We start from the raw sequence: 23,563 nt of genomic DNA, 5'->3' as shown, positions 1-23,563 counted from the left end.
GTGTGTGTGTGTGTGTATATATACCCGCCTTAGTGTTGTGTGTGTATATACCCGCCTCAGTGTTGTGTGTGTGTGTATATATATATATACCCGCCTCAGTGTTGTGTGTGTGTATATATACCCGCCTCAGTGTTGTGTGTGTGTGTATACCTGCCTCAGTGTTGTGTGTGTATATACCCGCCTCAGTGTTGTGTGTATATACCCGCGTTGTGTATATACCTGTCACTAATAGTGCAGACAATTGTCATCTCTGCGGACTCTTGTACAATAACCCCCATTGTGTCCGGCGCAGGTAATGATGAGGATCCGGATGGATGCGCCAGGCGGACATGTGACTGTGACCGGGCGGCCGCCATCTGCCTCCAGAGATTCAACCAGCAATATAACAGAAGTAACACCTTCAACTTCTACAGGAAGGGATGTTGGGGGCTGAAGCCGTCATGTTGGGACCACACAGACCCCGAATATCCACACTCCATAGAACACACTTATCCTAATGATTTACAAAAATAAATGACCCCTTTAAATGTCACCAAAACCACGGGCATCCATACCTGCTGTCAGTAAGAAACCTTCAATACAGATCAGTCCGGGTCATGTGACAAATACACGGGGGGGGGGGATACAGATCAGTCCGGGTCATGTGACAAATACACGGGGGGGGGGGGGGGGGGATACAGATCAGTCCGGGTCATGTGACAAATACACGGGGGGGGGGGGGGGTTTACAGATCAGTCCGGGTCATGTGACAAATACACGGGGGGGGGGGGGTTTACAGATCAGTCCGGGTCATGTGACAAATACACGGGGGGGGGGGGTTTACAGATCAGTCCGGGTCATGTGACAAATACACGGGGGGGGGGGGGTTTACAGATCAGTCCGGGTCATGTGACAAATACACGGGGGGGGGGGGGGGGTTTACAGATCAGCCCGGGTCATATGACAAATACACGGGGGGGGGATACAGATCAGTCCGGGTCATGTGACAAATACACGGGGGGGGATACAGATCAGTCCGGGTCATGTGACAAATACACGGGGGGGGATACAGATCAGTCCGGGTCATGTGACAAATACACAGGGTGGATACAGATCAGTGCGGGTCATGTGATGGATACAGATCAGTGCGGGTCATGTGATGGATACAGATCAGTGCGGGTCATGTGGTGGATACAGATCAGTGCGGGTCATGTGGTGGATACAGATCAGTGCGGGTCATGTGGTGGATACAGATCAGTGCGGGTCATGTGGTGGATACAGATCAGTGCGGGTCATGTGACAAATACACAGGGTGGATACAGATCAGTGCGGGTCATGTGGTGGATACAGATCAGTGCGGGTCATGTGACGGACACAGGGGGTGGATACAGATCAGTGGGGGTCATGTGGTGGATACAGATCAGTGCGGGTCATGTGGTGGATACAGATCAGTGTGGGTCATGTGGTGGATACAGATCAGTGCGGGTCATGTGGTGGATACAGATCAGTGCGGGTCATGTGGTGGATACAGATCAGTGCGGGTCATGTGGTGGATACAGATCAGTGCGGGTCATGTGGTGGATACAGATCAGTGTGGGTCATGTGGTGGATACAGATCAGTGCGGGTCATGTGACAAATACACAGGGTGGATACAGATCAGTGCGGGTCATGTGGTGGATACAGATCAGTGCGGGTCATGTGACGGACACAGGGGGTGGATACAGATCAGTGGGGGTCATGTGGTGGATACAGATCAGTGCGGGTCATGTGGTGGATACAGATCAGTGTGGGTCATGTGGTGGATACAGATCAGTGCGGGTCATGTGGTGGATACAGATCAGTGCGGGTCATGTGACGGACACAGGGGGTGGATACAGATCAGTGCGGGTCATGTGGTGGATACAGATCAGTGCGGGTCATGTGGTGGATACAGATCAGTGCGGGTCATGTGGTGGATACAGATCAGTGCGGGTCATGTGACGGACACAGGGGGTGGATACAGATCAGTGTGGGTCATGTGGTGGATACAGATCAGTGCGGGTCATGTGGTGGATACAGATCAGTGCGGGTCATGTGGTGGATACAGATCAGTGCGGGTCATGTGGTGGATACAGATCAGTGCGGGTCATGTGGTGGATACAGATCAGTGCGGGTCATGTGGTGGATACAGATCAGTGCGGGTCATGTGGTGGATACAGATCAGTGCGGGTCATGTGGTGGATACAGATCAGTGCGGGTCATGTGGTGGATACAGATCAGTGCGGGTCATGTGACGGACACAGGGGGTGGATACAGATCAGTGCGGGTCATGTGGTGGATACAGATCAGTGCGGGTCATGTGGTGGATACAGATCAGTGTGGGTCATGTGGTGGATACAGATCAGTGCGGGTCATGTGGTGGATACAGATCAGTGTGGGTCATGTGGTGGATACAGATCAGTGCGGGTCATGTGGTGGATACAGATCAGTGCGGGTCATGTGACGGACACAGGGGGTGGATACAGATCAGTGCGGGTCATGTGGTGGATACAGATCAGTGCGGGTCATGTGGTGGATACAGATCAGTGCGGGTCATGTGGTGGATACAGATCAGTGCGGGTCATGTGGTGGATACAGATCAGTGCGGGTCATGTGGTGGATACAGATCAGTGCGGGTCATGTGGTGGATACAGATCAGTGCGGGTCATGTGGTGGATACAGATCAGTGCGGGTCATGTGGTGGATACAGATCAGTGCGGGTCATGTGACGGTCATGTGGTGGATACAGATCAGTGCGGGTCATGTGGTGGATACAGATCAGTGCGGGTCATGTGGTGGATACAGATCAGTGCGGGTCATGTGGTGGATACAGATCAGTGCGGGTCATGTGGTGGATACAGATCAGTGCGGGTCATGTGGTGGATACAGATCAGTGCGGGTCATGTGGTGGATACAGATCAGTGCGGGTCATGTGACGGACACAGGGGGTGGATACAGATCAGTGCGGGTCATGTGACAAATACACAGGGATTACAAAGCAAATACAAAGGGTTACAAAGCAGTGATCACAGCAGAGCACCTGAGTGTACATCACATGACCAGGATGGTGTAGCTGAGTGTCTTATCACATGACTTAATGAGGGACAGCAAGCAGAGGTCTTGAGAAAGCACATTAGGGAAATTGTCCAAATCTGTATTTGTATTATACACAGAACATTAAAGGGGTACTCCACTGGCCAGCGTTCGGAACATTTGTTTTCGCGCTGCAGAGGTCAGTCACACCCCCTCAATGCAAGTCTATGGGAGGGGGCGTGGACGACCCAAGCAGCGCAAAAACAGCATTCGGAACATTTATTTCCAAAAGCTGACCAGTGGAGTGCCCCTTTAAGGTTAAAAATAGATACTGCAAAAATACTGCGTCAGATGTTAGCTGGGAGCAAATATGCCCAGACAGCCTGTGGCGGCCATATTGATTGTCACCCAGCTTTCCTAAAAATGTAGAGAGCAGTGTTTAACAACCAGAGTGTCGCTTGATGTTGCAAAACTACAACTCCCAGCATGCCCAGACAGCCAGAGGCAGCTGGTGACCCCCCTCCCCTCCCCTCCCCCACACTCCCTCCTTTTATGATCGAGCAAATTGAAATCAATCGAATCAATTTGATTTTATTTCACATTTTGCTCGACACGTTTCTGTCACCGGAAATGACCGCTGTTTATTTAAATAAAGAAATCCAGAATCTACATTTATAAAGTGCTGATTTACAAGGAAAAAAATTCTAAAATTATAATTGTCCTTTCTGGCTTCTAATGGAAAAAGTGCAGAATTACAATCAATGGCAGAAGCTTTACTGCAGTGTTTCCCAACCCGTGTGCCTCCAGCTGTTGCAAAACTACAACTCCCAGCATGCCCGGACAGCCAACGGCTGTCCGGGCATGCTGGGAGTTGTAGTTTTGCAACAGCTGGAGGCACACTGGCTAGGAAACACTACTTTACTGGATGAAATGAAGTAGTGAAGGCTGAGTTTATGGTCACATGACCGGCTGATAACAGAGAACAATAGACTGTATTCAACTGAACAGCAAACAGAAGAGCGAGCTTGCCGGCGTACTGTCCCTTTAAGAAGGTTTTTTTTTTTTTTTTTTTTTTTTTGCATAGATCAGTAAACCTGGGAGAATTCCTACAATTTCTATAGAATTTTTATAAAAAAAAAAAAAATAAAACTTTTCAAAGTCCAATTTAACCATCCGCATCCCCCGCCAGCTCCCCCTACAGTTGGTCGATCAGTCCTGCACTAGTAACTGGCACCTACAGCTGGGACTTGTAGTTCCACACATCGTTTAACCGTTGCTTTAGGTAACCGTATTTGGTGCAATCTCCCATCATGCACCAGAAGTGCCGCCCATCCCCCGCGGAGTCCCGCTCCGGTGCGATCAGATGTTGAGGGTGGAGAACGCCTTCACCACGGTCACTGCGTCGCCGTCTCCCTGGCGGTTATTGTCCGTGTTATTGCTGCGCTGCTCCTGAACCTTTTGCCGGTGTCGCTCCTCCTGGCGCTTCTTCTTCTCCAGGCGCTGCTGATCCTTCCGCTGCTTGTTGCTGACCTGGAACGTTCCGTCATCACAGAAGAACAAACAAATAAAAGAATGAATGGTCTCACTGGTGCCAACAGATCCATCCGTCATTACCAGGGTCATCACCCAACTACCGAGGGTGGTAAATAGGAAATCTAACTCAGGATCCCTGTATGACTGCAGAGTTGATAATAAATCCTTCAACCCTGACAGGAAGTTGTGTAGTCATCTCATTGTCAGTGTGGTGTTGTCTCAGCAGCTCCCCGGCTCCTCCCTCTCCTGAAAGGAAGTTGTGTAGTCCTCTCATTGTCAGTGTGGTGTTCACTCAGCAGCTCCCTGACTCCTCCTCCTCTCCTGACAGGAAGTTGTGTTGTCCACTCATTGTCAGTGTGGTGTTGTCTCAGCAGCTCCACCCTCTCTCCTGACAGGAAGTTGTGTAGTTCTCTCATTGTTAGTGTGGTGTTCACTGAGCAGCTTCCCAGCTTCTTCCTCCCCCATCATCCTTTGCTGTCTCAGGAGGCGGGTCTAAATCTTGTCTGAGCTCTAGCCCCGCCCCATGAGTGATGCCATCACCACAGACCAGCCCCTCCAGCCTACATCCCCATCTCCTTGTCATATACATATATAAATATCTCTTTATTGGGACATTAGGGGAAGGGGTGAGGTTACAGCTGCCTTGAGCTGCCAATGCCACAGGCAGAGAAGCAGACAGGGAATGTATACAGCAGCTGCTGCAACTTCACTGACTGTGTGATAGTTTTCTATGAAATGTTCTGCAGCAGCTCTGGTTGGGGAACTGGCAGGAGTGTTGTGGGAGGGGAGTAGGCAGGGTGGGAGGGGCCTGTGATGAATAGCTGAGGAAAAGCAAAGTCTTCTGGGAATTGTAGAACTGAGCAACGCTTATCCCAGGAAGTGTAGTACTGAGCAACCCAATAAAAACTGATTTTTGGTGGTTTCGGAACTGGATAGACAGTTAAGGAATGATGATGTTGGCGTACCCCTTTGTCAGTTATCTAGGAAAGCTGGGTGATGACCCTCCCTTGGATGGACTATGTGCATTGCTCGGACTCCTACTTCTGGATACCCCAGGTAACCCACTTACCTTCTGGTTGATGTTCTTCTTGTTCTGCTCCTGTGTGTCCTCCTCGCTCCTGGTTGGCCGGCTCTGTTTCCGGTGCTCTGCGGGTTCCCTGTGTGGGGTCGGGGTTCTTCTTTGTGTTTCTAACCCTTCACAGTCACTTGGCTCCCAGGTAGCGGATGAGTACGAGCAGTCACTGCCCTCGGCTACACAATCTGTATCACCTGAACATGGAGAAAAACCACAGGAGTCAGGGGTCCCCAAAATGACCGACCCTGAGACAGGACTAGTCAAAGGGGCCACGCCCTGTGATCATGTGCCCTGAAACACTGTAACAGCCCCTCAGCGGACAAGATGTGAGCAGCTTCATCTTATTTCACTTACCGATCTGCTTCAGCTGCTCGATCTGCAGAACCATCTGGATGGTCGACTCAATGTCGTAGCTCTCGGCTTCCAAACTCTGCAGGATGAGGCGGGCGTCCTGCGAACACACAGAGCACGGTTATAGCGGAGGACCTGGGGGCGGAGACTTATTACAGGGTCTGTAGCTATTGAGCATCAGCCGTACATATATATATGGTGGATGGGTGTGTGCGTGTGGGGGGAGCAGAGATAACTCATATCCCGGCCATTTAACCTCTCAAATGCCATGGTCAATTGTGATTGCGACATGCAGGGTGCTGCTGGGTTATAATGGCTAGAGCCTAAGGGTGACCTCCAGAAGGCCATATTACTATCACTATACATACAATAGGGCTGCAGTGTACAAGTGAGCATGTGATTGCATGTCCAAGTCCCTAAGGGTGGGGTTTTCCAAACAGTGTGTCTCCAGCTGTTGCGGGCCTAAAAAAGTTTTTTTTTTTTTTTATATGTAAAGAAAAAAACATATATATATATATATTTTTTTACATATTTATATATCATATCTATCTCTCTATATAAATCTCTCTCTCTCTATATATATATATATATATTATTTTTTTTTTCTACATATAATTATTAATATATTTATAATCGCTGCAGCTGCAAATGTCTAAACTAGTAAACATCTAGGCCCAGTTATATGAACCAGGATCAGAAAAACTCACTTTCTTCCAAAAACAGCGGCAAATATGTGTACAGGTTGTGTATGGTCAACACCATAGAATGGAACTAGGTAAAATGAAGCTCCTTTCCTGGAGCTGATGGTGGTCGCCAATCTTATAAAATCTCATTATTTCTCAGCCAAATGTCAAAGAGGCGGGGCCAAGCTGCTGAAGTGTCACAGCCTGGCCCCACCTCCATGACACTTGGTGGACAAATAAAAAAATGATTTTATAAGTTTGGCTACAACTATGAGCCCTAGGAAAGGTGCAGATTACTTTCATACCCTAATACAGTGTTTCGCAACCAGGGTGCCTCCAGCTATTGCAAAACCACAACCCCCAGCATGCCCAGACAGCCGTTGGCTGCCCAGGCATGCTGGGAGTTGTAGTTTTGCATCAGCTAGAGGTCCGCAGTGTACAGAGCAGCTGTCCGGGCATGCTGGGAATTGTAGTTATGCATGAGCTGGAGGTCCACAGTGTACAGAGCAGCTGTCCGGGCATGCTGGGAGTTGTAGTTTCACATGAGCTGCCCGAACAGTGTCTGCAGCTCTTCAGCAAATACAGCGGGCAATAGTGATTCTGGGTTTCAGACATATGGCGTCATCTTACCGCACAGCCGGTGGCGTTCCGGACTTTTTGCACGGCATCCTCTCGCCACTCCGCCTGCTCGTCCGGCACGTTGCTCTTGGGTTTGCTCTTCCGGTTGGAGACGTCTTTGGAAAGCATCTGCACAGGAAGGTAAAACACAGGAGACGTCAGGAGACAAAAGAACATATTATGGCCCCGGAACACCCAGACTGGGCCCGGAACCCATCAGTAAAGAGGAGGCTCCCCGCAGACCCCATCAGTAAAGAGGAGGCTCCCCGGACACCCATCAGTAAGAGGAGGCTCCCCGGAGACCCATCAGTAAGAGGAGGCTCCCCGGACACCCATCAGTAAGAGGAGGCTCCCCGGAGACCCATCAGTAAGAGGAGGCTCCCGGAGACCCATCAGTAAGAGGAGGCTCCCCGGACACCCATCAGTAAGAGGAGGCTCCCCGGAGACCCATCAGTAAGAGGAGGCTCCCCGGAGACCCCATCAGTAAGAGGAGGCTCCCCGGAGACCCCATCAGTAAGAGGAGGCTCCCCAGAGACCCATCAGTAAGAGGAGGCTCCCCGCAGACCCCATCAGTAAGAGGAGGCTCCCCGGAGACCCATCAGTAAGAGGAGGCTCCCCGGAGACCCCATCAGTAAGAGGAGGCTCCCCGGAGACCCCATCAGTAAGAGGAGGCTCCCGGAGACCCATCAGTAAGAGGAGGCTCCCCGCAGACCCCATCAGTAAGAGGAGGCTCCCGGAGACCCCATCAGTAAGAGGAGGCTCCCGGAGGACCCCATCAGTAAGAGGAGGCTCCCGGAGACCCCATCAGTAAGAGGAGGCTCCCGCAGACCCCATCAGTAAGAGGAGGCTCCCGGAGACCCCATCAGTAAGAGGAGGCTCCCGGAGACCCCATCAGTAAGAGGAGGCTCCCCGCAGACCCCATCAGTAAGAGGAGGCTCCCCGCAGACCCCATCAGTAAGAGGAGGCTCCCCGCAGACCCCCATCAGTAAGAGGAGGCTCCCCGGAGACCCCATCAGTAAGAGGAGGCTCCCCGGAGACCCCATCAGTAAGAGGAGGCTCCCCGCAGACCCCATCAGTAAGAGGAGGCTCCCCGGAGACCCCATCAGTAAAGAGGAGGCTCCCCGGAGACCCCATCAGTAAGAGGAGGCTCCCCAGAGACACAATCCTGACCGTGACCACAAGGTCTCCTGTGAGGGATGTGCGCGCCATATTAATAATTCCAATGACAATAAGACAGATGTCACTCACCGTATAGCAGATAAGATTTATTTTCCAAGCAGTCCGGTCAAGGATACAGATGGGGCCGTCGTGACCTTTCAACTAAGGGTTCTTGTGGCGTGACACGGTCCGTGGCCACATCTGTATCCTTAACCGCACTGTTTTGAAATTAAATATCATGTGTATATGGTGAGTGACATCTGCTTTATCTTTATTGTAATTCTACACGTGGTCTTGTGTCTGGTTCAAGCACCGAGATAGCAGGATTGTTCAATGGTTCATCAACCGCAGGGGCACCCGCCTAATAAGGTACAATATCACGGCCCGCTTGGTGTTTTTCTCTTACGTGATGGATGATAATGATAATTAATAACAACTTGTCTTTATATATGCCAACGAGAAAAAGAGAAGAGGGGGCGGGACAGGAAAAGGAAAAAGGGGCGGGGCAAAGAAATAAAGAGGAGGTGGGACAATGATAATAAGGAGGGGGCAATAAGATGGGGACAGGGGGGGAGTCGGACCCTCCAATTATCAGACACTTATTCCCTTATCCTGTGAATAGGGGAGTTAGTAAAGGTTAGTAAAGTTGTAGTTTAGTTGGGGCCAGTAAAGGGGGACTCTGGGGAAGTCAACTTATTCACAGGAGGTCTGACCGCTGGGACCCCCCATGATCTCCAGAACGGGACCCAAACAGCTTAGCAGCCCACACCTTCTGAGATGAGCGAGAGTGACGTTCTAGGAGATAAGCTGACTTCCCCGCAGCACCACTCTTATATACGTTACGATCAGAGATACTTGGTGACCACAACTACCAGCAGCTGTTACTCCATCGTGGTTGTTATCAGCTTTCCAAAGACCCTGAACAGCATATACATGTGCCTTGTACCCTGTGTGTCAGTCTTCACTGTCATCCTAGCATTCTATTTAAGCCCCAGGAGCGGAGCAGAGGTCACATGGAAGGGGGAGGGGTGTACACAGTGACCTTGTGTGAGGATTCGGATACACGTGGTACATTGTAATGGTTCGTTCCTTCCGGAGCGGTCACCTCTGTTTGCAGGTGGGCGGGGGTCTCGGTGTTGTCCTTGCCGGAGCGGACGCTGTCATAGTGTTCTCCGTAGCGGTAGGCGATGTGCAGCTCTCGCGCGGTGCCTTTGTCGGAGCCCCGGATCTGTGTGGACAGAGTGGAGATTCCCTCAGAGCGCTGCGCACACACCTGATACTTTGCACGTGTTTGTCTTGGCAGAACATTGGCGGCGAGGCGTGCCAGCTGGAGGAGACGGCTGCAAGACGGGAAACGCAAACCACAGCGGTCACTTATTAATCCGGCATCATTAACCAGCTGCAGCCCGAGCCGTGCCCACCATAACGTCACAACCTCCTGTCTGACGCTCAGGACTTCTATTCTACCTCTATACCAGTGTTTCCCAACCAGGGTGCCTCCAGCTGTTGCAAAACAATAACCCCCAGCATGCCCAGACAGCCAAAGTCTGTCCGGGCATGCTGGGGGTTATCATTTTGCAACAGGTTCCATATCCAGACCTCCAGGGGTTAATGATTTCCATTGATCATTTTTGGTGATTTTGTTGTCAGTGTAAAGAGGAAAGGATTTCATACGATTAGTTCATCCAGACCTGCGACGTGTTATCGCCGGGAGACCTTTAGTTTTTTCAGCAGTGTAGTTCTGCAGCTGGAGGGCACTGATTGGGAGACAATGTTCTATACAGGGAGGGCGACAATCGGTATGGCCATCTTAGGATTTGTACAGAGCTGGGGAGACAATCTACAGAGATGTGCTTTTTTTCCACTCAGGGTTGAAGGAAAGCCGAGTGACAACCCCAGTACACGATATAAAAGATACGATGCTGAACAACAAATTCGACCTTTATTATAGGGGAATTGTCACACAGCTTTCCTGCAGCCCTTGAAGGAAGGCTTTCCCATGATTAGACAGCAGGGGGAGCTATATGCATAACCAGACAGATTTGCTCTGCAGGATTATGGGAAAGATGAGTGACAGCCATTTCAGATTACCCTGTGACCCCGAAGTCCTGAGAGGTAAATCTGCCTTAATTTGAAGCATTAGCACATATGTGGTAAAACTGGCCATCAGGTCACGACCCCTGAAGAGAGGTCATGTTGGCCGTCACCCAGCTTTCCCAATAAGCGATACCAGCTGTATAGACTGACAGAGAAGGACGTGATTTGGATTTCTATGATGTGATTCCCGGGTGACGCTCTGGGTGGAGATCCCTTACCTGCCACAGGGGGTTGTTCAGCTGGTGGATCACCACGTTCACCTGGTTGTTGCGCGCAAAAGCCACAATGGCATCGTTACCTGCGAAGGTCCCGGGCTGGGCCAGGTTCTCGACTGAAAGAAGAAAGATTGTGACGGTGGAGAAATGTGGAAGAAGGAGGAGCAATGAGACAGGGGAGGGACAGTGAGTAAAAAAAAGAGGGGGAGGAACAAAAAGAGATCGGGCACAGAGAAAAAAAAGAGGGGGGCGGGGCATAGAGGGAAAAAAAACAAGAGGGGGCGGGACAACGAGAAAGAAAGAAGAGGGGGCGGGACAACGAGAAAGAATGAAAGAAAGAAGAGTGGGCGGGACAACGAGAAAGAAAGAAGAAGAGGGGGCTGGACAACGAGAGAAAGAAAGAAGGGGGGGCGGGACAACGAGAAAAAAGAAGAAGAGGGGGCTGGACAACGAGAAAGAAAGAAGAAGAGGGGGCGGGACAACGAGAAAGAAAGAAGAAGAGGGGGCGGGACAACGAGAAAGAAAGAAAGAAAGAAGAGGGGGCGTCACGACGAGAAAGAAAGAAGAAGAGGGGGCGGCACAACGAGAAAGAAAGAAGAAGAGGGGGCTGGACAACGAGAAAGAAAGAAGAAGAGGGGGCGGCACAACGAGAAAGAAAGAAGAAGAGGGGGCTGGACAACGACAAAGAAAGAAGAAGAGGGGGCGGCACAACGACAAAGAAAGAAGAGGGGGCGGCACGACGAGAAAGAAAGAAGAAGAGGGGGCGGCACGACGAGAAAAAGAAAGAAGAGGGGGCGGGACAACGAGAAAGAAAGAAGAAGAGGGGGCTGGACAACGACAAAGAAAGAAAGAAGAGGGGGCTGGACAACGAGAAAGAAAGAAGAAGAGGGGGCGGGACAAAGAGAAAGAGAAGAAGAGGGGGCTGGACAACGAGAAAGAAAGAAAGAAGAGGGGGCTGGACAACGAGAAAGAAAGAAGAAGAGGGGGCGGGACAACGAGAAAGAAAGAAGAAGAGGGGGCGGGACAACGAGAAAGAAAGAAGAGGGGGCGGGACAACGAGAAAGAAAGAAAGAAGAGGGGGCGGGACGACGAGAAAGAAAGAAAGAAGAGGGGGCGGGACGACGAGAAAGAAAGAAGAAGAGGGGGCGGGACGACGAGAAAGAAAGAAGAAGAGGGGGCGGGACAACGAGAAAGAAAGAAGAAGAGGGGGCGGGACAACGAGAAAGAAAGAAGAAGAGGGGGCTGGACAACGACAAAGAAAGAAGAAGAGGGGGCGGCACAACGACAAAGAAAGAAGAGGGGCCGCACGACGAGAAAGAAAGAAGAAGAGGGGGCGGCACGACGAGAAAAAGAAAGAAGAGGGGGCGGGACAACGAGAAAGAAAGAAGAAGAGGGGGCGGCACAACGAGAAAGAAAGAAAGAAGAGGGGGCTGGACAACGAGAAAGAAAGAAGAAGAGGGGGCGGGACAAAGAGAAAGAGAAGAAGAGGGGGCTGGACAACGAGAAAGAAAGAAGAAGAGGGGGCGGGACAACGAGAAAGAAAGAAGAAGAGGGGGCGGGACAACGAGAAAGAAAGAAGAGGGGGCGGGACAACGAGAAAGAAAGAAGAGGGGGCGGGACAATGAGAAAGAAAGAAAGAAGAGGGGGCGGGACGACGAGAAAGAAAGAAGAAGAGGGGGCGGCACGACGAGAAAGAAAGAAGAGGGGGCGGGACAACGAGAAAGAAAGAAGAGGGGGCGGGACAACGAGAAAGAAAGAAGAGGGGGCGGGACAACGAGAAAGAAAGAAGAGGGGGCGGGACAACGTGAAAGAAAGAAGAGGGGGCGGGACAACGAGAAAGAAAGAAGAGGGGGCGGGACAACGAGAAAGAAAGAAGAAGAGGGGGCGGGACAACGAGAAAGAAAGAAGAAGAGGGGGCGGGACAACGAGAAAGAAAGAAAGAAAGAAAGAAGAGGGGGCGTCACGACGAGAAAGAAAGAAGAAGAGGGGGCGGCACAACGAGAAAGAAAGAAGAAGAGGGGGCTGGACAACGAGAAAGAAAGAAGAAGAGGGGGCGGCACAACGAGAAAGAAAGAAGAAGAGGGGGCTGGACAACGACAAAGAAAGAAGAAGAGGGGGCGGGACAACGAGAAAGAAAGAAGAGGGGGCGGGACAACGACAAAGAAAGAAGAGGGGGCGGCACGACGAGAAAGAAAGAAGAAGAGGGGGCGGCACGACGAGAAAAAGAAAGAAGAGGGGGCGGGACAACGAGAAAGAAAGAAGAAGAGGGGGCTGGACAACGACAAAGAAAGAAAGAAGAGGGGGCTGGACAACGAGAAAGAAAGAAGAAGAGGGGGCGGGACAAAGAGAAAGAGAAGAAGAGGGGGCTGGACAACGAGAAAGAAAGAAAGAAGAGGGGGCTGGACAACGAGAAAGAAAGAAGAAGAGGGGGCGGGACAACGAGAAAGAAAGAAGAAGAGGGGGCGGGACAACGAGAAAGAAAGAAGAGGGGGCGGGACAACGAGAAAGAAAGAAAGAAGAGGGGGCGGGACGACGAGAAAGAAAGAAAGAAGAGGGGGCGGGACGACGAGAAAGAAAGAAGAAGAGGGGGCGGGACGACGAGAAAGAAAGAAGAAGAGGGGGCGGGACAACGAGAAAGAAAGAAGAAGAGGGGGCGGGACAACGAGAAAGAAAGAAGAAGAGGGGGCTGGACAACGACAAAGAAAGAAGAAGAGGGGGCGGCACAACGACAAAGAAAGAAGAGGGGCCGCACGACGAGAAAGAAAGAAGAAGAGGGGGCGGCACGACGAGAAAAAGAAAGAAGAGGGGGCGGGACAACGAGAAAGAAAGAAGAAGAGGGGGCGGCACAACGAGAAAGAAAGAAAGAAGAGGGGGCTGGACAACGAGAAAGAAAGAAGAAGAGGGGGCGGGACAAAGAGAAAGAGAAGAAGAGGGGGCTGGACAACGAGAAAGAAAGAAGAGGGGGCGGGACAACGAGAAAGAAAGAAGAAGAGGGGGCGGGACAACGAGAAAGAAAGAAGAGGGGGCGGGACAACGAGAAAGAAAGAAGAGGGGGCGGGACAATGAGAAAGAAAGAAAGAAGAGGGGGCGGGACGACGAGAAAGAAAGAAGAAGAGGGGGCGGCACGACGAGAAAGAAAGAAGAGGGGGCGGGACAACGAGAAAGAAAGAAGAGGGGGCGGGACAACGAGAAAGAAAGAAGAGGGGGCGGGACAACGAGAAAGAAAGAAGAGGGGGCGGGACAACGAGAAAGAAAGAAGAGGGGGCGGGACAACGAGAAAGAAAGAAGAGGGGGCGGGACAACGTGAAAGAAAGAAGAGGGGGCGGGACAACGAGAAAGAAAGAAGAGGGGGTGGGACAACGAGAAAGAAAGAAGAGGGGGTGGGACAACGAGAAAGAAAGAAGAGGGGGCGGGACAAAGAGGGGTTGGGACAACGAGAGAAAAACAAGTTGAGTTGTTTAGCTGTGATGATGGGTTCTCTCACCGTGTCTGTCAAACGGAACGTCATCCTCTACAAAAGGCTCAAAGTCTTCCCGGTGCTTGACCATGTAGTCCACGGTCTCCTGCCGGTGGGTCAGGTGGTTCCGGGAATGTCCTTCCAGCTGATCGCCCAGAGCCCGGAACAAACAATTACTACAGAGGAGAGAAGATTGTGAGGAAAGATGGCGCCAGGGCTGAGGATCTAGAGGTCACCAGGAGTGACTTTACCGAGAACTGTCCCTAGAAATGAGGTTCTAGGTGTTTCTTCATCATGGTAGTGAAACAACATGCATATATCTTTAAAGGTAAGTGAATGGAGGATCACAATGAAAACATAATATGTTTCACCTCACTCAGTGGTTTCACCAAGGGACTGTGCTCTGACAAAGCTGCTGGTGAAGCATGTCGAGAGGACGTGATGGAATTACATACGGTTCGCAGATTCAGCTTCATAGACAAGGTTCTAGATGCTTGTAGATAAGATCATCATCACCACCTGACATTACTTTCATTCTTGGTCTAGGTAAAACAACATGGACTGGGCATAAACCAATGTTTCCCAACCAGTGTCCCCCCAGCTGTTGCAAAACTACAACTCCCAGCATGCTGGGAGTTGTAGTTTTGCAACAGCTGGAGGGACACTGGTTGGGAAACACTTGTCTAGACTGTATGACTGTTCCGGTTCTATGTGACACTACTGTTGTATAAGGAACATGGCAACTGAGCTAAGGTTCTAGGCGTTGCTTGATATTTGTGTTAAGGTACTGTTACAACCAAGGTTCTAGGTGTTTTCGTTAAAACATGGGTGAAACTAGCCTATAGGATTGTTAGAGTTCTAAGTTGTTCTAGGACTGGACAGAATCATGATGGGAGTACCCAACCCGTTAAGGATGTTTGGGTTCTGGGGGATGCAATTATCTTATGAGTAAGGACATGTCAGTGGAGCTGTGGTTCTAGATGGTGCAAGGATAGTAGGGATCGATTGATATTGATTTTTTCGGGCCGATACCGATAATCTGTGGAGGTTAAGGCCGATAGCCGATAATTTATACCGATATTCTGGTATAAATTATCGGCTATTTCTCCATTGCGCCAGCATAATTCCACTGTGGCAATTCCACAGTATACACAGAGCAACAGAATCCCATTTTAAACAATAGGACTCTGCTGCTAGTGGATTTCCACAGTGAAATTATGCCAGCCGAATGTCCGCAGTGTGGATGAGCACTTAGTCCCCCCAGACCTCTGAGTTCTCCTCCAGATCCCCCCTTTCCCCTTGTTTGGAACCCTTAGTCCAGTGGTGTCCAAACTATGGCCCTCCAGATGTTGCAAAACTACAATTCCCAGCATGCCCGTTCCATTGGCTGTCCGGGCATGCTGGGAGTTGTAGTTTTGCAACATCTGGAGGGCCACAGTTTGTACACCACTGCCTTAGTCACTCTCAGACCCTCTGTTATCCTCCTTCAGCCACTTAAGTCCCCCCCAGATCCCCTTGTCTCCACCACCACACTTTTGTGACCTCCTCCCCGGCTCTATAATTATGATGCTTTATTATCTTCTAACCCCCCCCCCCCCCCCTGTGATTTACTACACTCCAATTACAGCCCCCTCCCTCATTCCATACTGCTCTCTCTCCCCCGTCCTCCTTTTCACCCACCTTGTGGGGAGGACAGCTGAAGCAGCTCTGTGGCGGCGGGATGTCCTCCTCCTCGTCCTCCATCCAGGGTACGGACCGTGACGTTAGGTGCCTGCGTTGTGTGCTGCGTCCCTGCCTGTTAACTCATCGCTGGTGTAATAAAGAGAACTGTGTCCCTGTAGCAGAATGTGACTCTCCTCCACAGGGACACAGTTTCCTTTATAACACCGGCCCGGAGCGAGGTCCCCTTCAGTGCCGAAGGGGAGGAGAGCGGGGAGGTCCGCATATGCTTTATTACAAGAAAAAGTGCAAGGGCAGATGAACGGCCACTACCGCCTCCTGACATTCGGGGCTCCTTTGCTGACATATGGGGCTCAGGCCCCGGATAATTTGACCTAGTGACGCCCCTGCCGTGGATGGCAGCGTGAGAAAGGGGAGGGAGTGGAGAAGTGGAGGAGCGGAACAGCTGACAGCTTCCTCTTCACCGTGCTGTCAGGCAATTGCTCCGCACGGCAAAACAAGGCGTGCGCACGAATCGCGGGACTTCAGTCCCGCGATTCGTGAGCACGCCTTGTTTTGCGCATTATCGGCAGGTTAGAAGCCGATACCGATAACGGGAAAAAACGTGAATATCGGCCGATAATCGGTCGATCCCTAAAGGATAGTATATAACATTTTTAAGATGTTCTTATCACATTTTAGGTGGACACTAACATAATATTGGACACCATTTTAGGAGTTGATAAATCTATTTGGGTGCACCTAGCCTGGGGGACTGTTTAGGTTCTAAGTAATGCTACTGTTTTAGAGCCGAGGGTCTAAATGTTGCTTGAATGTCATGCCATTTCTAAGGCTCTGGTACAATCAGGGTTCTAGGTGTGTCAGCATGGTATAATCAGGGTTCTAGGTGTTTCAAGCTTTGTACACAAATGACAACTTTTATTTTAGGTGCTGGAGAACAAAATGTGAGCAGCTAGTCTGGAAGACTAAGTTCTAGGAGACAATATTGTATGAGTAAAAACATGGCAGTGAGGTGCTAGATGTTGCAGAGATTCCATGAACATTTCAAGATGCCTTTACAAAGAACATTTTAGGTGTTTTAAGTATTGGACTCTATCATGACTGAATTCCCAAGCCTGCAGGATGGTTCGGGTTCCGGATGTTTCTAGGATTAGACACCATCATAATGGGATTACCCTGCCTATAAGATTGTTCAGGTTCCAGGTATTTCTAGGCTTGGACACCATCATGATGGGATTACCCTGCCTATAAAATTGTTCAGGTTCTAGGTATTTCTAGGATTGGACACCATCATAATGGGATTACCCTGCCTATAAGATTGTTCAGGTTCTAGGTATTTATAGAATTGGGCACCATCATAATGGGATTACCCTGCCTATAAGATTGTTCAGGTTCTAGGTATTTATAGAATTGGACACCATCATGATGGAATTACCCTGCCTATAAGATTGTTCAGGTTCTAGGTATTTCTAGGCTTGGACACCATCATGATGGGATTACACAGCCTGTAGGATTATTTAGGTTCTGTGGGGGAGATTTATCAAAAAACTGTGCAGAGTAAAACTTTCCCAGTTGCCAATAGTAACCAATCAGATCGCTTCTTTCATTTTTAGGAAGGCCTGTGAGAAAATTAAAGTAGCGATCTGATTGGTTGCTATGGGCAACTGAACAAGTTTTACTCTGCACAGGTTCCGATAGATCTCCCCCGATGTGTTTCTAGCACTGGACATCATGATTACCTAAATCACTATCATAATTAGGCATCCTGTAGGATGATTCAGGTTCTAGGTGCTTCTAGGCTTGGACACTAACATGATGGTATTACTCTGTAGGATGATTCAGGTTCTAGGTGTTTCTAGGCTTGGACACTAACATGATGGGATTACTCTGTAGGATGATTCAGGTTCTAGGTGTTTCTAGGCTTGGACACTAACATGATGGGATTCCTCTGTAGGATGATTCAGGTTCTAGGTGTTTCTAGGCTTGGACACTAACATGATGGGATTACTCTGTAGGAGGATTCAGGTTCTAGGTGCTTCTAGGCTTGGACACTAACATGATGGTATTACTCTAGGATGATTCAGGTTCTAGGTGTTTCTAGGCTTGGACACTAACATGATGGGATTACTCTGTAGGAGGATTCAGGTTCTAGGTGCTTCTAGGCTTGGACACTAACATGATGGTATTACTCTAGGATGATTCAGGTTCTAGGTGTTTCTAGGCTTGGACACTAACATGATGGGATTACTCTGTAGGAGGATTCAGGTTCTAGGTGCTTCTAGGCTTGGACACTAACATGATGGGATTACTCTGTAGGATGATTCAGGTTCTAGGTGTTTCTAGGCTTGGACACTAACATGATGGGATTACTCTGTAGGACTTATCAGGCTCTAGGTGAAACTACTATTCAGTGAAGCTGAGATTCTAGGTGTCCCTGGTAATAGGGCAGCTCTCTGTTCTTTGTCCCAGTTGTCTCTGTTCTAAGGTATTTCCGTGTGTCAGTGTTCCAAATGTTTCCAGTTCGTATTCTGGGTGTTTTGGTTGTCAGTGTTCTGAGTGTTTGCCGGGTGTCAGGGTCAGTGTTATGGTGTGAGCATTCTAGGTCTGAGTTTCAGGCGTCCCTGGGCAGTGTTCTGGTGGTCAGAGTTCCAGGCGTCTCCAGTCAGTTTTCTAGGCCAGTGTTTCACAGTGGTCCAGGTGTTCGAGTTCAGGGTGTCTCTGGTCAGTGTTCTAGGTGTCAGTGTTATGGGTGTCTCCAGACTCAGTGTTACAGATGTAGGGGAAGTGTTCCGGGCGTCTCTAGTCAGTGTTCCAGGTATCAGTGTTCCGAGCGTCAGTGCTCCCCGGTGTCTCTTCTCTGGTCAGTGTTCCCGGGTGTCAGTGTGCCGGGTGTCTCTGGTCAGTGTGCCGGGTGTCTCTGGTCAGTGTGCCGGGTGTCTCTGGTCAGTGCGCCGGGTGTCTCTGGTCAGTGCGCCGGGTGTCAGTGTTTCGGGTGTCTCGTGTCAATGTTCCGGGTGTCAGTGTTTCGGGTGTCAGTGTTTCGGGTGTCAGTGTTTCGGGTGTCAGTGTTCCGGGTGTCAGTGTTCCGGGTGTCTCTGGTTAATGTTCCGGGTGTCTCTGGTTAATGTTCCGGGTGTCTCTGGTCAATGTTCCGGGTGTCTCTGGTCAATGTTCCGGGTGTCTCTGGTCAATGTTCCGGGTGTCTCTGGTCAATGTTCCGGGTGTCTCTGGTCATTGTTCCGGGTGTCTCTGGTCAATGTTCCGGGTGTCATTGTTCTAGGTGTCTCTGGTCAGTGTTCCAGGTGTCTCTGGTTAGTGTTCTATGTGTCCGTGTTCTAGGTGTCTCTGGTCAGTGTTTCAGGTGTCTCTGGTTAGTGTTCTGTGTCCGTGTTCCAGGTGTCTCTGGTTAGTGTTCTGTGTCCGTGTTCCAGGTGTCTCTGGTTAGTGTTCTGTGTCCGTGTTCCAGGTGTCTCTGGTTAGTGTTCTGTGTCCATGTTCTAGGTGTCTCTGGTCAGTGTGCCGGGTGTCTCTGGTTAGTGTTCTATGTGTCCGTGTTCTAGGTGTCTCTGGTCAATGTTCCGGGTGTCTCTGGTCAATGTTCCGGGTGTCTCTGGTCAATGTTCCGGGTGTCTCTGGTCAATGTTCCGGGTGTCATTGTTCTAGGTGTCTCTGGTCAGTGTTCCAGGTGTCTCTGGTTAGTGTTCTATGTGTCCGTGTTCTAGGTGTCTCTGGTCAGTGTTTCAGGTGTCTCTGGTTAGTGTTCTGTGTCCGTGTTCCAGGTGTCTCTGGTTAGTGTTCTGTGTCCGTGTTCCAGGTGTCTCTGGTTAGTGTTCTGTGTCCGTGTTCCAGGTGTCTCTGGTTAGTGTTCTGTGTCCATGTTCTAGGTGTCTCTGGTCAGTGTGCCGGGTGTCTCTGGTCAGTGTGCCGGGTGTCTCGTGTCAATGTTCCGGGTGTCAGTGTGCCGGGTGTCTCGTGTCAATGTTCCGGGTGTCAGTGTGCCGGGTGTCTCGTGTCAATGTTCCGGGTGTCAGTGTGCCGGGTGTCTCGTGTCAATGTTCCGGGTGTCTCGTGTCAATGTTCTGGGTGTCTTTGGTTAGTGTTCCGGGCGTCAGTGTTCCGGGCGTCAGTGTTCCGGGCGTCAGTGTCCCGGGCGTCAGTGTCCCGGGCGTCAGTGTCCCGGGCGTCAGTGTCCCGGGCGTCAGTGTCTCGGGCGTCAGTGTCTCGGGCGTCAGTGTCTCGGGCGTCAGTGTTCCGGGTGTCTCTGGTTAATGTTCCGGGTGTCTCTGGTTAATGTTCCAGGTGTCTCTGGTCAATGTTCCGGGTGTCTCTGGTCAATGTTCCGGGTGTCAGTGTTCTTGGTGTCTCTGGTTAGTGTTCTATGTGTCATTGTTCTAGGTGTCTCTGATCAGTGTGCCGTGTGTCTCTGGTCAGTGTGCCGGGTGTCAGTGTGCCGGGTGTCAGTGTGCCGGGTGTCTCTGGTCAATGTTCCGGGTGTCAGTGTTCTAAGTGTCTCTGGTTAGTGTTCTATGTGTCATTGTTCTAGGTGTCTCTGGTCAGTGTTCCAGGTGTCTCTGCTTAGTGTTCTGTGTCCGTGTTCCAGGTGTCTCTGGTCAGTGTTCCAGGTGTCTCTGGTCAGTGTTCCAGGTGTCTCTGGTCAGTGTTCCAGGTGTCTCTGGTCAGTGTTCCAGGTGTCTCTGGTCAGTGTTCCAGGTGTCTCTGGTCAGTGTTCCAGGTGTCTCTGGTTAGTGTTCTGTGTCATTGTTCCAGGTGTCTCTGGTCAGTGTTCCAGGTGTCTCTGGTTAGTGTTCTGTGTCCGTGTTCCAGGTGTCTCTGGTCAGTGTTCCAGGTGTCTCTGGTCAGTGTTCCAGGTGTCTCTGGTCAGTGTTCCAGGTGTCTCTGGTCAGTGTTCCAGGTGTCTCTGGTCAGTGTTCCAGGTGTCTCTGGTCAGTGTTCCAGGTGTCTCTGGTCAGTGTTCCAGGTGTCTCTGGTCAGTGTTCCAGGTGTCTCTGGTCAGTGTTCCAGGTGTCTCTGGTCAGTGTTCCAGGTGTCTCTGGTCAGTGTTCCAGGTGTCTCTGGTTAGTGTTCTGTGTCCGTGTTCTAGGTGTCTCTGGTCAGTGTGCCGGGTGTCTCTGGTCAGTGTGCCGGGTGTCTCTGGTCAGTGTGCCGGGTGTCTCTGGTCAGTGTGCCGGGTGTCTCTGGTCAGTGTGCCGGGTGTCTCTGGTCAGTGTGCCGGGTGTCTCTGGTCAGTGTGCCGGGTGTCTCTGGTCAGTGTGCCGGGTGTCTCTGGTCAGTGTGCCGGGTGTCTCTGGTCAGTGTGCCGGGTGTCTCTGGTCAGTGTGCCGGGTGTCTCTGGTCAGTGTGCCGGGTGTCTCTGGTCAGTGTGCCGGGTGTCTCTGGTCAGTGTGCCGGGTGTCTCTGGTCAGTGTGCCGGGTGTCTCTGGTCAGTGTGCCGGGTGTCTCTGGTCAGTGTGCCGGGTGTCTCTGGTCAGTGTGCCGGGTGTCTCTGGTCAGTGTGCCGGGTGTCTCTGGTCAGTGTGCCGGGTGTCTCTGGTCAGTGTGCCGGGTGTCTCTGGTCAGTGTGCCGGGTGTCTCTGGTCAGTGTGCCGGGTGTCTCTGGTCAGTGTGCCGGGTGTCAGTGTTTCGGGTGTCAGTGTTTCGGGTGTCTCGTGTCAATGTTCTGGGTGTCTTTGGTTAGTGTTCCGGGCGCCAGTGTTCCGGGCGCCAGTGTTCCGGGCGCCAGTGTTCCGGGCGCCAGTGTTCCGGGCGCCAGTGTTCCGGGCGCCAGTGTTCCGGGCGCCAGTGTTCCGGGCGTCTCTGGTTAATGTTCCGGGTGTCTCTGGTTAATGTTCTGGGTGTCTCTGGTCAATGTTCCGGGTGTCTCTGGTCAATGTTCCGGGTGTCTCTGGTCAATGTTCCGGGTGTCTCTGGTCAATGTTCCGGGTGTCTCTGGTCAATGTTCCGGGTGTCAGTGTTCTAGATGTCTCTGGTTAGTGTTCTATGTGTCATTGTTCTAGGTGTCTCTGGTCAGTGTTCCAGGTGTCTCTGGTTAGTGTTCTATGTGTCCGTGTTCTAGGTGTCTCTGGTCAGTGTTCCGGGTGTCTCTGGTTAGTGTTCTATGTGTCAGTGTTCTAGATGTCTCTGGTTAGTGTTCTATGTGTTATTGTTCTCGGTGTCTCTGGTTAGTGTTCTATGTGTTATTGTTCTAGGTGTCTCTGGTCAGTGTTCCGGGTGTCTCTGGTTAGTGTTCTATGTGTCAGTGTTCTAGGTGTTCTCTGGTTAGTGTTCTATGTGTCATTGTTCTAGGTGTCTCTGGTCAGTGTTCCAGGTGTCTCTGGTTAGTGTTCTATGTGTCAGTGTTCTAGGTGTCTCTGGTCAGTGTTCCGGGTGTCTCTGGTTAGTGTTCTATGTGTCATTGTTCTAGGTGTCTCTGGTCAGTGTTCCAGGTGTCTCTGGTTAGTGTTCTATGTGTCAGTGTTCTAGGTGTCTCTGGTCAGTGTTCCGGGTGTCTCTGGTTAGTGTTCTATGTGTCATTGTTCTAGGTGTCTCTGGTCAGTGTTCCAGGTGTCTCTGGTTAGTGTTCTATGTGTCAGTGTTCTAGGTGTCTCTGGTCAGTGTTCCGGGTGTCTCTGGTTAGTGTTCTATGTGTCATTGTTCTAGGTGTCTCTGGTCAGTGTTCCAGGTGTCTCTGGTTAGTGTTCTATGTGTCAGTGTTCTAGGTGTCTCTGGTCAGTGTTCCGGGTGTCTCTGGTTAATGTTCCGGGTGTCTCTGGTCAGTGTTCCGGGTGTCAGTGTTCTAGGTGTCCCTGTGACAGGGTGAGAGGACCAAGATGGCGCTGGGAGCAGTAAGATGTCCGGGCCCCGCTGTCCCCCGATGCTCACCCGTCCCCCGGCACCTCCCGTAGTCGGAGCCCCAGCACCTGCAGCTGATTGGCGAAGCCGAGGAACTCCTGGGGGTCCCCCTCCTCCCCGGCCCGGTTCCGCCGCTCTTTGGCCAGTGCTCTCCGCGCCGCCCGCTCGTCCCTCTTCCTCTCCAGCTCCGCCTTCTTCCCGGGCCGGGAGCGGACACTCTGCTTCCTGGACATGACGGCCCCGACCTCACCGCACCGGGAGCCACAACACCGGCGGCCGCGACACTTCCGGCATCTACATATCACGTGATACCCAGGTGACTATAGAGAGGCGAGAAGGCGGGACAGACAAGCCCACAGACTCGCGCGCCACCTGCTGTCCTCCAGACAGAATAACGGCGGAGACACGTGACACAGAGATTACTAGGGTTAGGCTTAGGTTTTATTAGCCAATGGCAGATCCCTATCATAAGCATCACCTCCTATGATAGCAGCCGTCACTCACCTCCTATGATAGCAGCCGTCACTCACCTCCTATGATAGCAGCCGTCACTCACCTCCTATGATAGCAGCCGTCACTCGCCTCCTATGATAGCAGCCGTCACTCACCTCCTATGATAGCAGCCGTCACTCACCTCCTATGATAGCAGCCGTCACTCACCTCCTATGATAGCAGCCGTCACTCACCTCCTATGATAGCAGCCGTCACTCACCTCCTATGATAACAGCCGTCACTCACCTCCTATGATAGCAGCCGTCACTCACCTCCTATGATAGCAGCCGTCACTCACCTCCTATGATAGCAGCCGTCACTCAC

General features: G+C 51.2%; 2 protein-coding genes and 1 long non-coding RNA gene across 8 annotated transcripts in view; 2 read left to right on the top strand and 1 right to left on the bottom strand.

Moving 5' to 3' along the window:
* The window catches only part of LOC130293423 (phospholipase A2-like), a 19,587-nt gene extending 19,040 nt beyond the window's left edge, over nt 1–547 (top strand). For all 6 annotated transcript variants that reach the window (XM_056542072.1, XM_056542074.1, XM_056542071.1 and 3 more), the window contains one exon: nt 293–547. In XM_056542072.1, the coding sequence (XP_056398047.1) occupies nt 293–513 (221 nt within the window). In that variant the 3' untranslated portion in view covers nt 514–547. The remainder of the gene's footprint in view (nt 1–292) is intronic.
* Nucleotides 548–3,918: 3,371 nt separating this feature from the next.
* OTUD3 (OTU deubiquitinase 3) lies at nt 3,919–23,096 on the bottom strand. Its single transcript, XM_056542065.1, has 8 exons — nt 22,778–23,096; nt 14,246–14,394; nt 10,765–10,877; nt 9,555–9,677; nt 7,304–7,420; nt 5,994–6,090; nt 5,634–5,833; nt 3,919–4,561 (listed from the first exon to the last, which is right to left on the bottom strand). The coding sequence occupies exons 1-8, from the start codon at nt 22,978–22,980 to the stop codon at nt 4,391–4,393; spliced, it is 1,173 nt and encodes a 390-aa protein (XP_056398040.1). The 5' UTR covers nt 22,981–23,096; the 3' UTR covers nt 3,919–4,390.
* Nucleotides 16,483–18,248, top strand: LOC130293421 (uncharacterized). Its single transcript, XR_008848202.1, has 2 exons — nt 16,483–16,753; nt 16,785–18,248. It is a non-coding gene; the product is annotated as an uncharacterized LOC130293421 (long non-coding RNA).
* Nucleotides 23,097–23,563: the final 467 nt, after the last annotated feature.

Source organism: Hyla sarda, chromosome 10 (assembly GCF_029499605.1).
Source record: "Hyla sarda isolate aHylSar1 chromosome 10, aHylSar1.hap1, whole genome shotgun sequence".
NCBI classification, from domain to species: domain Eukaryota; kingdom Metazoa; phylum Chordata; class Amphibia; order Anura; family Hylidae; genus Hyla; species Hyla sarda.
This window is presented reverse-complemented; position numbering and strand designations above follow the sequence as displayed.